This window comes from Prionailurus viverrinus, chromosome D2, assembly GCF_022837055.1.
Source record: "Prionailurus viverrinus isolate Anna chromosome D2, UM_Priviv_1.0, whole genome shotgun sequence".
Lineage (NCBI taxonomy): Eukaryota > Metazoa > Chordata > Mammalia > Carnivora > Felidae > Prionailurus > Prionailurus viverrinus.
In genome coordinates, this window is record NC_062571.1 from 30262242 (window position 1) to 30276595 (window position 14354).

Consider the following 14354-nt stretch of genomic DNA (forward strand, 5'->3'; position numbering starts at 1 on the left):
TCTGGCACTCCCTTGATCTATCTATAAACATTCAATTTAGAAACCCTAAAATTTTTCTCTCAGCCCAAGAACTCCTCCGAAAAAAGATAATGACAAGAAAACCTTAACACCTCTCTCCCTATCCAATACTCTCCTTTGACATCACACACACACACACACACACACACACACACACACACACACACCCCCCACACACACAAAGGTGTTATGAGAGAGGAGGGCTAAGGGGAGGGGTAAGGGTCGAGAGGGGAGTCCAGCTCCAGTTTGGGGAAATCCAGCTCGCGTTTTGACTCTCGCTCAGCGGTGCAGGGTCCAGCCAAGGCAGAGCCCCTGCTTCACTCCCAGAGGTCTGTCCTGGGGAGACACTACTGCTCCGGGGGGCTGACCTGGCGGGGAGTGGCAGCGCAATCCGCTCCCGCACTGCTTTGTGCGCGCAGCCGCCGGCCCCTCGGCTCCCGGGTCTGCCCCCTGGGACAACCCCCTGCCCCGCCCCAGTCATGCAACTCTACCTGCTTCTCCTCTGTGGACCTTTGGGAAGCTGCCGCCCACCCCAGGGTCTCGGGCCCTGACCCTGCCAGGCAGCCGGTAGGTGTCCGCCCGGGGCCCGCTCGCGCCCCTCGTGCCCGCCGAGACTCTGGGCTCTCAAGTTGTGGGGACCAGCGCGAGTTGGAAAGTTTACCCGAGGGCTGGTGCGGGCTTGGAGCCTGGGGCACGCGCGCTGCCCTCGGAGCCGGCGCCGGCCAGTGGTGAGTTGGGGCTGGGGCAGAGGGCAGGGTTGCAGGGACCCTCACACCGAGGCCGGAAGGGGGTGCGAGGGGCGGTACTCGGCTAGGGCTGGGTGAGGGCCGGAGCTCGGCGTCCGCGGGTCCTCCGGGTCCGCTAGGGTGGGCCCACTCCCCGCGGCGACCCCCTGCCCCGAGCCGCTTGGGGCGCTTTTGTTGCGGGTGGTAAACAATGCTCCCGGCCGGAGGACGCGGCCGCCGGCCCCGGAGGCCCAGCTGCGGCGCTGGACGAGGGGAGCGGGGCGGGGGCGCCGCGGGCTCGGACCCCGGGCGCCGCCGCAAACCGGGCTTGGGGGAGGGCAAGTGTGCCTGCGGGGATCCCTGAAAGTGCCGGAGACTGATGCGCCTCGGAGGAGAGTCGCAGGTCTGGCTCCTTAAGGTGAGAAGGCAGAGTTAGGGCAAGTTGCGGGTGAGGAGCCCGTCCTGGCGCACAATCAAGCGCACCCCCAAACAGGGTTTCTCCCTCCCCCATGCTTGTGTAGGGGACAGATTTCTTTGGGAAACTGTTGGCACTTCCCTCCCTGAGCATTTCGGGGAAGGGACTTCATAGATGAAACTTTAGAGTCTGACCCGAGGTGACCTGGAGTTACAGCGATCCGGGAAGTAGGGAATAGGGAGTAGAATTAGTGTTCTGTCAAAATGGCTTTTGAAAACCTTTTTTGGGCGCCACCGGGTTGCGGAGCGCCCTGGCGTTGCGGTCTGGTCAGTCCCACCCGCGGGGTCCGGGGAGCTGGCCCCCGGGGTGGGAGGTGCGCAGAGCTGGGTGCCTCCGACGAGCGGTGCCGTCCGGGAGGGGCCGAGTCCCGCCAGGGCCGCAGGCACTTCACGTGTCGTGGAGGGACGGGGCTGGATCTCTCTCCCTGTCCCTCTCTCCTCTCTTCCTCCCTTCCCGGCCCTGCTTCTCACCCACACCCTCAACTGATAGAGCTTCTGGAAGGGCTACTTGCAGTCCGTATAGTTCCACTAAAAGTGGTCAGGAGGTTACCGACCCGCCCCAGCAGCCTTCCACGTGAATGGGGAACCCAAATTGCGCATTTCTGACCCAATAAAAATGAATATATCACCAAGAACAAAAATTGCTTGGATTAGGAGTCTTTCCCCCGCCCCCAACTCGTCATTTTCCCAAATTAACCATTTTGCATAGGTCACCCCTGTGCCACTTCTCCCCGGTTCCACTCTCGGGCACCAAACGAGCTGCACAATACGTAATGGTAATAGCTTATGAAGAGATAAAGGTTAAGTGCTTCGAGACTTAAGCGAGTTAAAGATAAGGTGCACGGTCTAGTGTCCGCCGGGTGCGCTGCGCACCGCACCGGGATGAGTTGAAGGGCGGCGCTGTAGGGTAGCAGCCTCAGGTCTGCCCCGAACGAAATGTGCTCACCTTCCCTTCTCCTCCCCCTCCGACGATAAGAAGTAAAATAAAGACGATGGTTTCTTAAGGCCCAAGATGCCAGATATATATGCATCCATACTCATGTATTTGGGGCTTGTTAACCAGTTAGGGCAAGAATTATTTAGAGCATATCAGGAATGTATGACTACAATTAAACAAGGGTGGTGCACCAGATAGGTGCATAGATAAGGAGATGCTTGGAGATTAGTCCGTATTATTTCCAAGAACTGAAAGACTTCGGCACTGCGATTTTGGGCGTGTTTCCTGATTTTACCAGTTTTGGGTTACACTTCCCTCCCCAAGTGAGGGATCTTAAATAGGTTGGTTGTCAGCCTCTGACACTGTTTAAAGCCAGGTTATGATTTCGGTTAAACTTCAGAATCAAGATATTCTGGAGTTATTGGCACACACTGTCCCTTTCTCTTTGCACAGATTAGTAGCTCGGATTTACAACTCTGCGACCATCACTTACCATTATAATGAGAATTAACTATGGCACTCAGCTCTGGTTTTCCAGAATTGATGGGTCTGAGGTTTGGATCACCACTGTTTCTGCTCTTTGTTTCTCTTCCCTCTCCAATCTTCTTTATCTGGTTTGTCCATCCCCTCCCCCACTCTCTCTTTGCATCTATTTTTCTTTCCCTGCACAATTAAATTTCTTTTTTCTCTCCCCTAGGTCTTTTTACCTTTAGTCTTCAGCGTTTTGATCCCAGTTATCTTTTTTACATTCTAGCTTTATTACTACAAAAGTCTTCCCCTTAGTTTTTCGCCCACTCCCCCTTCCCCTTTAGACATTTTCTTCCTTCTTATGCTTTTTACTATTCCCAGTGTGTTTTATACTTTTCTTGTTTTTGGAAGAATCCTTCCATCTCCATTTTAACTTCTCCCTTCCCTTTTCTGTGGCTCTCTTAGGCCTTTTTTTTTTCTTGCTCTCTGCAGGGCAGCAGGGGTGTTTTACATATGGAAGGAGCCTTTGACTAAATCTGCTGGCATTCTAGTGAGTTTCCTTGAACAGCCTTTCCTTGTGCAGAGGGCTCTCACACTTCCTGTGGTAGAAGACTATCTAGGAACTGCAAGCCGCCCGCCCACCTCCTCTTCCTTTAGATGTAGAACTTAGTTGCTGGAGGAAACTAAGTCAGGTGGTGCCTTTTAAAAGAAATGCTGTAAGTCTTGTATTTCTCAGTCAAGTGCAGTAGCCTTTAAATTCTAAGGAGCTGAATGGAGTGACTCTGAAATCAGAGCTTCTTTTGCCTCCAGCCATATGAATGCAAATACTCACCACTTTTTTGGCCACTGCTGGTAGTGGGAAGGGTTGCAATATAATTTTAAATTGACATGCGGGCTGGATGGTTACATCAGTTCAGCCACTTCCTGCCCAAGGGACTTTGGGAGATCCAGGAGAAGGAGGAGGGATGGAGGTGGGAGAGAATTTTCTGACATGGTGCTGTTGTCAATATTGTCCTTTACAGACAACTGACATAGTTCATGAAGTCACTTTTTATTTTCTAGACCAGGGAATTACTTCAGTAATTATAAAAAAGGTCCTCTGTAGGGAAAGATTGAGTACTTAGTAAGCTCAAATAATATTGAGGAAAATACCTGATCCTATTTGCTCACCAGTTTGGTTAGGTTAAGTTTAAATTATTTGTGAATAGTTAGTCAATCCTTAGACAGTCAAATATTTATTCCTGCTCCTGCCACTTCTTCCCTCTGTCTTTAACCTTATACTCTCTACTTTAGGTAGGCATCATGTCTTTTCATGTTTCAAATTATGTGTTGGCCTCTTGAATCTCCTACTGCTCTAGTCCTCTACATCAGAAGGATATTTTATTAAAAAGAATTTTTATTTGTGGTGCCCTGTGGTGGAAAGATGTGTTAACTAATGTTTTATATCTCACAATTGTTGGGAGTTTTGTTTGCTTGTTTCATTTTGTTTTCTCTTCCAGGAAAATAAGAACCCACAGAATAGTATCAATTGCAAATAATTAGGACCTATGATCTGTATTTAATAACAGAGACACTATTCTCTTATTTTCTGCTCTGATCGTGTTATCCTATATCTATCTCTGTAGCACTCAGAACTCTTCAATATATTCTAGGGTAGAATAAAATTGATTTTGAGAAATATTGAAACGTCAATTTTCATCAGAAATGAAAAATGTAAGTGGAATTACTTTTTGGTTGTAAATATACCTTTTTGTAGGACTTAAGTACTCTATAATAAATAAAAGTAACAAAAAAGGGGGAAATGGAGCATTTAATAATGTGTACAGGTTAAAAAGGAAAATAATTTTCAGGAGATCTGTGGGGATAACTTCATATTTAAATAGGAACCTATTTAATAGAATGGACTGCATTGTTTTTTTCCCCCCACAAATTTCAAAAAAAGCTTGTTGCCTCTCCTCCCAGAGTTCAGCCCTGGGGATAACTTAGTTTATCACAAAAGAAGGTCACATTTCATCATTGGAGCCTTGGGTGATAAAATTAGGATCTTGTGGGAGCCCTTATTTTGTTTCTGATTGTCTATTTCTTTGGCTGGGTGGTACCCAGTGGTTTCTCCCCTGCAGTTGGGTTTTTCAGGGGTCATTGGCCTCTTTCACGATCTCATAAAAAGGCTGTTACCATTTAAAGAGACCACATCTTCCCAATCCATGTTGCTCATACCTTTTCCATTTCCTTGGCAGGCTCTTTTTCAGGAGATAAGGTTTGAATGGTAAACATTATCTTAATTACAAGGCTGAATTTCTAAAGCACTTTAATTTAAAAATATAAAAGAATATATGAGGCTGAGATCAATTTATAAACTACTTTCAAAGGCAGATCCCATGACACCTTCTGGTATATCCAGATTACTTGCCTACATAACGTGAATTTTAATTTTCGTGGCCTATTGCAATACCTAGATTATATGCTCCTAATAATTTTTTAGAAATGCAATCTTGATGCAAGAGATAAAGCAAGCTTATACTGATATTGTTGAATTTCTAAAGAATGGAAAGGATTGCTTTTTGCTATCTGAAAAAACATCCTTATAAAGACTGCTGACTTTCTGGAGATTAGAATTGGAATGTCTTTTGTTTTCTAAAAATACTGGTACAAAAAGCAATGGTCTTTGGAGAAAATATCTAACAGTTTTTCACAGCCAAAAAATTAGTGCAAGCCAAAAACCTTTTTTTTTTTAAAGGGGGAAAGCAGTAAGTTTAGATACCAAGAACTCCAGTATTCTCCAGTCTAGTGTTTGTATTTAGCACACATTTATCAAACTTATTTTTCTTGTAGTTAATGTTATCGCTGCCCATTTAAAAAGTCTGTCTTGAGGTGGGGACGGGGCACTTGCCTGAGTGGCTCAGTTGGCCATGCTTAGCTGAGGTCATGATCTCTCAGTTTGTGAGTTCAAGCCCCAAGCCCCTCATGGACTCTGCACTGATGGCTTTGAGACTGCATTGGACTCTCTGTCTTCCTCTCCCTCTCTCTCTCTCTCTCTCTCTCTCTCTCTCTCCCGCTCATGCTCACTCAATGTCTGTCTCTCAAAAATAAATAAATAAACATTAAAAATAAAATAATTAAAAAGTCTGTCTTGGGGGAAAAATTAAGTAAAAAATCAAAAATCTGTCTTGGGGTGCCTGGCTGGCTCAGTTGGTGGAGCTTCTGACTCTTGATCTCAAGGTTGTGAGTTTGAGCCCCACACTGGGTGTAGAGATTTCTTAAAAATAAAATCTTAAAAAAAAAAAAGAAACAAAAAGGCTATCATTATTTCTTTTTAAAGTTTACTTATTTATTTTGAGAGATAGAGAGTGCAGGAGGGGCACAGAGAGAAAAATATCTTAATTTTTTTTTTTAATGTTTATTTATTTTTGAAACAGAGAGAGATAGAGCATGAATGGGGGAGGGTCAGAGAGAGAGGGAGACCCAGAATCTGAAGCAGGCTCCAGGCTCTGAGCTGTCAGCACAGAGCCCGACATGGGGCTCAAACCCACAAACCATGAGATCATGACCTGAGCCAAAGTCGGATGCTTAACCAACTGAGCCACCCAGGCGCCCCAAGAAAAATATCCTAAAGGCTTTGACTTTAACTCAATGAGTGCTCTGGGGTCTTTTATTGCAGTGTGTAGCTTACTATGTGTTAGGTGATAACAGAAACAGAAGAACTAAATCTTGTTTTGCAGTGTATGGCAGACTGGGTTAAACTGATTCCATAATGATAACCATTTAGCTTATCTCTCTTTTTTTGTTTTTTGGAGTTATAAGCAGCCTTTATTTTTTTAAGTTCCCATTTATTATTAAACACCTAAGTATATGCCAGCACTATGCTAAGTGTTTATACAACTCATCTCATTTTATTCTCATGGTAACCCAGTGAGGTCAGTACTATTATGCTTCCTATTCTATTACACATGAGGAAACTGAGGTATAGAGAGACTGAAGAATTTATCAGAATCACATGGCTAGTAATGTTTCTGAGCTGGAAACTGAACCCAAGTCTGTCTATTTCCAAAGTCCTTCCCTTACCTTCCCCGCTCCCTCCTCAACCTCACATAAGCTTTTCCTGTAGGAGCCCAATGATACCTCAAAACGACCTCAGTTCAGATGTAGAAACCTTGATTCAGTTAAATAGGATGTGGAAGGAACTAGCAGGTGATCACAAATTCAAACTCGCAGCCTTCTGATGGGGCACATCTCTCTAGCCACTAAACCCACCAGTGTGTCCCAGGATTACCTGGATCAGATCAGTGCAACAAAAACAAATGCACAACTTGAGAATGATAGAGGGCTGTCAAGTTTTTACTTGGCCAAGTAATAACATTATAAAATAAATCTATCCCTACCTTTTCAAAAAAATAAAGGACTTTTACTTTTCTAAAAGAAAGGACATTTTAATGAGAGAAAACAGGGAGGCATTTCAGAGTAAGGAAGAGTTGTCTAAAATGAATAAATTCAACTTTATGGAAAAACTTTATACTGCCCTTTTTGCCCCTGATTTTGCCACAGACTGTTGATCACTTGGTTGCAGACCAAGTTTTTGGTAACTATTCTCCTACAACATATTTTCTTACAAATCCAACAACGTGTTAACTGTTAAAGAATCCTCACCAACCCAGCTGTCCCACTCTTGATTCTGTGATCTTTAGGGAATAGACTGATACATCTTGTATGGTGAGCTTCATTCTTACTCATAGTTTGGTCTTATTTTGGGTTAGGGTAAGCAATCAAAGGAGACCAAAAGACAGTGGTAGCTCTTAGTCCCCTTTCATTTTCTCCTTTTTCTTGCTTACCTTTCAAATAATAGTTGCTTGCCTAGTATGCTTTACTGTTCTAATTATCTCATTTTCTCTTTATTTCCAATTTCCTTGCCTAGGCATTCATCATGAGACTTTTGGGATCCTTGGTAGAAGGGATTTAGAACCAGCAGTCTTTGGATTAAGTCGGGTGAAAGAGAAAAGAGGGACCTCATTTCTGGGTGTGGGCAGTGCCCACCACAATGCCTTCCTTATACATAGTAGGTACTCAACAGATATTTGTTGGACCCGTGAGTCTTATCTGTAACCTAATCTGTCAATACTAACTCCTAAGATTTTATGCCATTTTTGTGTGCATGTGTAAAGCTTAAAATTTGTAGATTATTAATTGGAATGTGGTATTAATATTACTAGATCTCCGAGTAGAGTTTCTTGAATTATATAAACTTCTCTGGTTTTACCAGATGATACCTCATCTTGTGTGGTGATATGCTGAGGAAAGATTAACAGATAATTTTTTAAGTATCCAAAATTTGTAAAGATTGGGATTTGATCTTTAAACTACATGTACCTACAACAATTGTGGTTTCTAATGTAGAATAACCCACATGCTTACCCTGTTCGTAGAACTTCATCAGCTAAATCATTTGTCACAGTAATTAAAGGAGCTTTATTTGTGAATCTGGGGTTTAAAGGATATGTTAGTATCTTTTGTGTTTATTATATTTTTCTTTTGCAGTAAACGTTCTCATTCCCAATTTTGATTAATAATTGTTAGTATTTTATTTCGAATGGGAGAATACATAGGAAAAAGACTCACTTCCAGTGTTTTTTTTTGTTATTTCAGACCAAAATTTTGTGGGCTGAACTCAACCATGGTACATTCAGATTCTCCTCAGAGGCGAGACTTTCCAAAGGACCAATGACTCTGTTCCTTGTGCCCTTTCATTTATTCCTACTCTGTAGCTATGTCTCGATCCCGCCATGCAAGGCCTTCCAGACTAATCAGGAGGGAAGATCTAAACAGAAAGAAAAGCAGCCAACTGAAGAAGACATCTAAGCTAGCCAATAAAAATGTGGCATCAGTCAAGACTGTGAGCCCTGGAAAAGGAGTAAAGCAATTAATTCAAGAAAGAGATGTTAAGAAAAAAATAGAACCCAAAACACCTATGCCAGTCAGAAGCCTTCTGACAAGGGCTGGAGCGGCACGAATGAATTTGGATAGGACTGAGGTTCTTTTTCAGAACCCAGAATCCTTAACTTGCAATGGGTTTACAATGGCTCTCCGAAGTACCTCTCTTAGCAGACGACTCTCCCAACCTCCAGTGATCATACCCAAACCTAAGAAAATTCCACCTGCTAAGCATTTAGAAAAGCAACATGAATGTGATTGTAATGTAGTTACTGACAAAGGAGTGAAACACTCAGAAAATGATTCAATTCCAACCCAAGTTCCCCTAATTGCTCCTGATACAGAGAATCTAATTGGTGTACAAAATGCATCTTTAATTGAAGGTGAGAGCCAAGAGACAACCCAGTCTTGGTCCCAAAAGGTGGAGGATACCAAAATAACTATCTCCACTCACAGTGGTCCTGCAGTAGAGATCCCTTCTGGGTCATTGGAAGGGACACATGGTGGTGAAGGACTATTCTCTAAAGAGACATTGACTGATACAAGTGATTCCCCTAAAATGTTTGCTCAGGACACTCTGTGTGCTCCTTTGCTCCAAAGAGCAGCCCTCAAGGTTACTTACGAAGGAAACTCCAGCATTCAGTTAGAAGATTTGGGTTCACGAGTAGAATCTCTTAAGCTATCTGATTCTTACCTGGATCCTATCAAAAGTGAACATGATTGCTACCCCACCTCCAGCTTTAATAAGGTTATACCTGAATTGGACCTTAGAAACTGTTTGTCCATTGGTGGGTCAATATATCCTACCTCATTAATAAAACTCCTCTTGGCAAGCTCTGAACAAGAAACGCTTGGTGCTAAACCAGATAATCAAGAGGTACTCAAAGCTACCCCAGATCAACAGGCAATTCCTGCTACCACCCCTGTCCTAGGACAGGCTTTTAGTGCTGTCCCACATCAATGGGAAGTTCCTGGTGCTAACCCAGTACACAGAGAGGCTCTGGATGAGACCCCAGCCCCACCAGAGATTCCTGGTGCTATTCCAGTCCAAGGAGAGGTCTTTGGTGCTATCCTAGACCAACAAATCCTTGGGATGGGTGGCGGTACTGCCTCAGACCCACCTATCTTTGTTCCTGCTCCGCTAAACCCAATTGCTACCTATAGTGTTCTCCCAGAATGGCCTGAGCCCCAGAGCACTGTTTCATATGGGCTTGAGGTCCAGGGAGCAATGCAGATTTTGCCTTTGGGCTCAGGTCACACTCCTCAGCCATCATTAAACTCTGAGATAAGTTCGGTACCTCCTGTGATGACTATTAGCAATATAGAAAATCAGAAGCAGGTTCATATAAGCTTTCTGCCAGCTAACACTCAGGCGTTCACCTTAGCCCCTGAGAGAGGACTCTTCCATGCTTCACAGGGCATTACCCAACTCTCCCAGGCTGGTCCCAGCAAATTGGAAGGAGGGAGCTCCCAGATCAGCGTGACCAGCATGGTTGACATCAATACCACAGTGGTATCTAGGCCAGGTTCAATTGCCAGGGCCTCCCCTTCCTCCTATACAACTTTGCTACCTACTTTGGAAAAGAAGAAACGAAAGCGGTGTGGGGTGTGTGGGCCCTGCCAGCAGAAGACCAATTGTGGTGAATGTACTTACTGTAAGAACAGAAAGAATAGCCATCAGATCTGTAAGAAGAGGAAATGTGAGGAACTGAAAAAGAAACCATCCGTCATTGTGCCTTCGGAGGTAAGTAAACGTCCCAGGGGCTGGGAGACGCCTGTAAGACTTTCATAGAGTGATTTGTGCAGAACACTTTACTTTGATAAAATGTTATATTATCTATAAGAATGTATGGATCTACCTGAAATATGTCTTGTGCAGTGATACATTAGCTTATTTTTAGAATTTGTCTCACAAAACTAGAACATAAAATTTTACATTAAAGGATTTGATGAGACAGAGCAGTGACATGAAACATGGTTTTGCAAAGATTTCCACTTTGCCTTATTTTGGCTAGTTGTGTGTCTTTTTTTGGAAGTTACAGGTTTAACTTAAATTTAAATTAACAGTGGAACATTCATTAACTCCCTTGCAGCTTGAGGAACCAGAGGAGTTAAACTTCTTTTCTTTTGAAAGAATAAAATGGTCGGTATCGTTAATTTTGAAAATTTGCCTTGAAGGTGAAACAACAATAAAGCTTTCATCGCACCTTTTGGTAGGTGATTTCCACTTGCTCTACATATCTCATGTGGTTAGGATTAAATGGTCATCAGAAGTTAAAAAGAATTTGTAAACTCTAAAGTGGTACATAAACCTTAGTTCTCATTATTACAGTTGATGAACCCAAGGCACTAAAAGTATTGGTTGACTTAGACTTTATTTAAAGGTTTTTATGGAACTTGGTTAATACTTAAACTTGCTTTTCAGACCTTTAAAACACATGCCAACTTGGTGTTTTATGATTTTTAGATCACTCACTTGAAGTTATGCTTATTTTGTGTCTGCTGTGAATAAAGGTATAGTAGAAGAGATTAATTTTAAAGTATTGTGAGCTTAAATTTAAGTTAGTCTTTTCTATTTCATTCTTATCTATCCAAAATGCTGACTTTCTATTTGACCCATTGCAAACAAGAGATCAGACATTTAACTAATCATATATTGATGGGCATTTAAGGTGTTTCTTTAAATTAAAAAAAATTTTTTTTAATTAATTAATTAATATTTTAATTTACATCCAACTTAGTTAGCATATAGCGCAACAATGATTTCAGGAGTAGATTCCAGTGATTCGTCCCCCATGTATAACACCCAGTGCTCATCCCAACAAGTATCTTCCTTAATGTCCCTTACCCATTTAGCCCACTCCCCCTCCAACAACCCTCTGTTTGTTCTCTATATTTAAGAGTCTCTTATGTTTTGTCCCCTTCCTTGTTTGTATATTATTTTTGCTTTCCTTAAAAATTTTTAATGTTTATTTATTTATTTTGAGATAGAGAGCGAGAGTGAGCAGGGGAGAGGCAGAGAGAGAGAGAGGGAGAGAGAGAATCCCAAGCAGACTCCACAGTCTATGCAAAGCCCGATGTGGGGCGTGTGAATCCATGAACCATGAAATCATGACCTGAGCCAAAATCAAGAGTTGGACGCTTAACCGACTGAGCCACCCAGGCACCCCTAAGGTGTTTCTAAAATACTCTGTTATTCCAAGGGCACCTGGGTGGCTCAGTCAGTTAAGCATCCTAGTTCAGCTCAGGTCGGGCTCTGTGCTGACTGCTCAGAGCCTGGAGCCTGCTTTAGATTCTGTGTCTCCCTCTCTCTGCCCCTCTCCCGCTCACACTCTGTCTCTCAAAACTGAATAAACGTTACAAAAGTTTTTTAAATAAATAAAATACTCTGTTATTCCAAACCTTACTGCAATGAGTAATTTTTACTCAAGTGGCTTCACACATGTGGGAGTGGCCAGCAACCTGATGATTTACAAACGTACATGGACAATACCTAGCAGCAGCAGTATCTTACAGCAGAGACCTCCCTCGTAAGTTCCTGATCTGTAAGATTGCCAAATGGCATCATTGCCAAAGGTACTCACTCTGTCTCTGATAGGTGTAAGTGAATTTGTTTTCTTTTTTCCTAGACCTGCTCCTCTTTTGTCATTACATATTTGGCTTAATGGCTTACTGTCTGCATTGTCACCCCAAATGGAAAATTCAGTCATCATTGATCCCTTCCTCTCCCTCTTCTAGATTTCTTGTTTATGAGATCTGAGCACTCCTTCCTCTCCATTTTCTTAGCCACTTCTATAGACGATGCCTTTATCCCTTATTGGGACAATTTCAGTGTTCTCTCTCTCACAGCAAGTATTTACTGCACTTCAACTCTGGGTTGTGCACTGGGGATATAGTTGTCAGTGTACTGGCTAGCAGAGAAGTCAGGATGTTGAACAACCTCTCCTTAAGTACAGTCTGAGTTTTCTTTCTAAATCCCTGATGATTCTCTTACCTAAATACATTTAGTGCTCTTCTGTATGTGTGATATATCTCACTCAAAACAAAACAAAAATGGAGCAAAGCTTTTGGTGCCTGCCAAGTATAGGTGAAGCCTACTTTCTTAGCATAAAATACAAGATCTTCAAGATCTTGACACAGCTGATCTCTGTCTTGTTTGTTGTCATGTCACTGCTTCTCATATTAATCTTGAAGTTTCAGTAGTATCCAGCTACTTGTATTTCCCCAAGCTCACCATGTGTGTTCCAACTTCAGTGTCCATGTTTATGGTACACATTCTTCCTTTCCCTATCTGACAAGACTCCACCCATTCACTCACCCCTCACTGTGCCACAACTATTTGTGTGTGTTCCCCAGGTTGTTTTTCTAGTGCCTGCCTAGACTTGGCATGGTGATATGTGCTAAATAAGTCAAATGATAAGACAATATAAAGCAGGGGCACCTGGGTGACTCAGTTGATTAAGCATCTGACTCTTGATTTCGGCTCAGGTCATGATCTCATGGTTTGTGGGTTCCAGCCCTGAGTCAGGCTTGCATTGGTCTCTGCTGATAGCACAGAGATTCTCTGTCTCCCCCTCTCTCTTCCCCTCCTTCACCCACGCACTCTCTCTCTCAAAAATAAATAAACTTAAAAAAGAGGTGGGGGGGGTGCCTGGGTGGCTCAGTTGGTTAAGCGTCCAACTTCAGCTCAGGTCATGATCTCACAGTTCGTGAGTTTGAGCCCCACGTCGGGCTTTGTGCTGACAGCTCAGAGCCTGGAGTTTGCTTCCGATTCTGTGTCTCCCTCTCTCTCTGCTCCTTCCCCGCTCATACTCTGTCTCTCGAAAATGAATAAACATTAAAAAAATTTTTTTTAAAAAGAGAGAATATAAAGTATATAATTTGATAGCTATGACATAATGTATACACTGTGCAACTATTAGCACAAAAGCCATCACCACCAAAAATTCCTTTGTGCCCCTTTGTAGTCCCTACCCCCTCCCTGCACCCTTTCTGTTAGGCAAATAGTATCTTTTGTCACTATAGTTTTTTTATTTTCTAGAATTTGATATAAATAGAATCATACAATACATACTCTATTTCTTCGGGGGGTGTCATAGGACAGTTCCTCAGGATTCGTCCTTTATGATGCTTTTACAAAGTGCAGATCACTTATTTTGTAATTTGAGTCTGTTTAATGTTTCCTCATGATGAGGTTTGGGTTATACATTTTTGTAGGAATGTCTTCTTATCAGGTGGGACATGATGTCAGTTTGTCCTACTATTATGATCTTATTTTTTTTTAAGATTTATTTATTTTGAGAGACAGACTGAGGTAGAGCATGAGCAGGGGAAGGGCAGAGAGAGAGAGAGAGAGAGAGAGAGAGAGAGAGAGAGAGACAGAGGATTCAAAGCAGGCTCTGCACTGACAGCAGAGACCCTGATGCAGGGCTTAGACTCATGAACCCTGAGATCAAGACCTGAGCTGAAGTTGGACGCTTAACCTACTGAACCACCCAGGCACTCCTATGATCTTAATTTTGATCTCTTGCTTAAGGTAATATCTTCCAGAATTCTCCATTGTAAAGTCAGTAGTTTTCACTTTATATGCTTAATGAATATCTTATAGGGAGACTGAGACTTTGTAAATATCCTGCTATCCCTCAAACTTTTACCCCCTAGTTTTACATTTATTAGTGAGTTTTGCCTGATGGCTGCCAAATAGTGATTCTGTTTCCATCATTTCTTCTAAATCTATTAGCGAGCTTAGCTTTCAACTCTAAGAGATTTTCCTCCTTTTTTTCAAGATTTTTATTTTTAAGAAATCTCTA

The 14354-nt window shown here is 42.8% G+C and overlaps 2 protein-coding genes across 6 annotated transcripts in view; one reads left to right on the top strand and one right to left on the bottom strand.

The window, feature by feature from the left end:
- Nucleotides 1-365: 365 nt before the first annotated feature.
- On the bottom strand, nt 366-1817 carry LOC125147588 (basic salivary proline-rich protein 2-like). Its single transcript, XM_047824672.1, has 2 exons — nt 1768-1817; nt 366-1155 (listed from the first exon to the last, which is right to left on the bottom strand). Exons 1-2 carry the CDS (start codon nt 1815-1817, stop codon nt 366-368), a joined length of 840 nt encoding a protein of 279 aa, XP_047680628.1.
- A 6563-nt stretch (nt 1818-8380) lies between these two features.
- The window catches only part of TET1 (tet methylcytosine dioxygenase 1), a 128678-nt gene continuing 122704 nt past the window's right edge, over nt 8381-14354 (top strand). For all 5 annotated transcript variants that reach the window (XM_047826018.1, XM_047826019.1, XM_047826020.1 and 2 more), the window contains exon 1: nt 8381-10288. In XM_047826018.1, the coding sequence (XP_047681974.1) occupies nt 8381-10288 (1908 nt within the window). The remainder of the gene's footprint in view (nt 10289-14354) is intronic.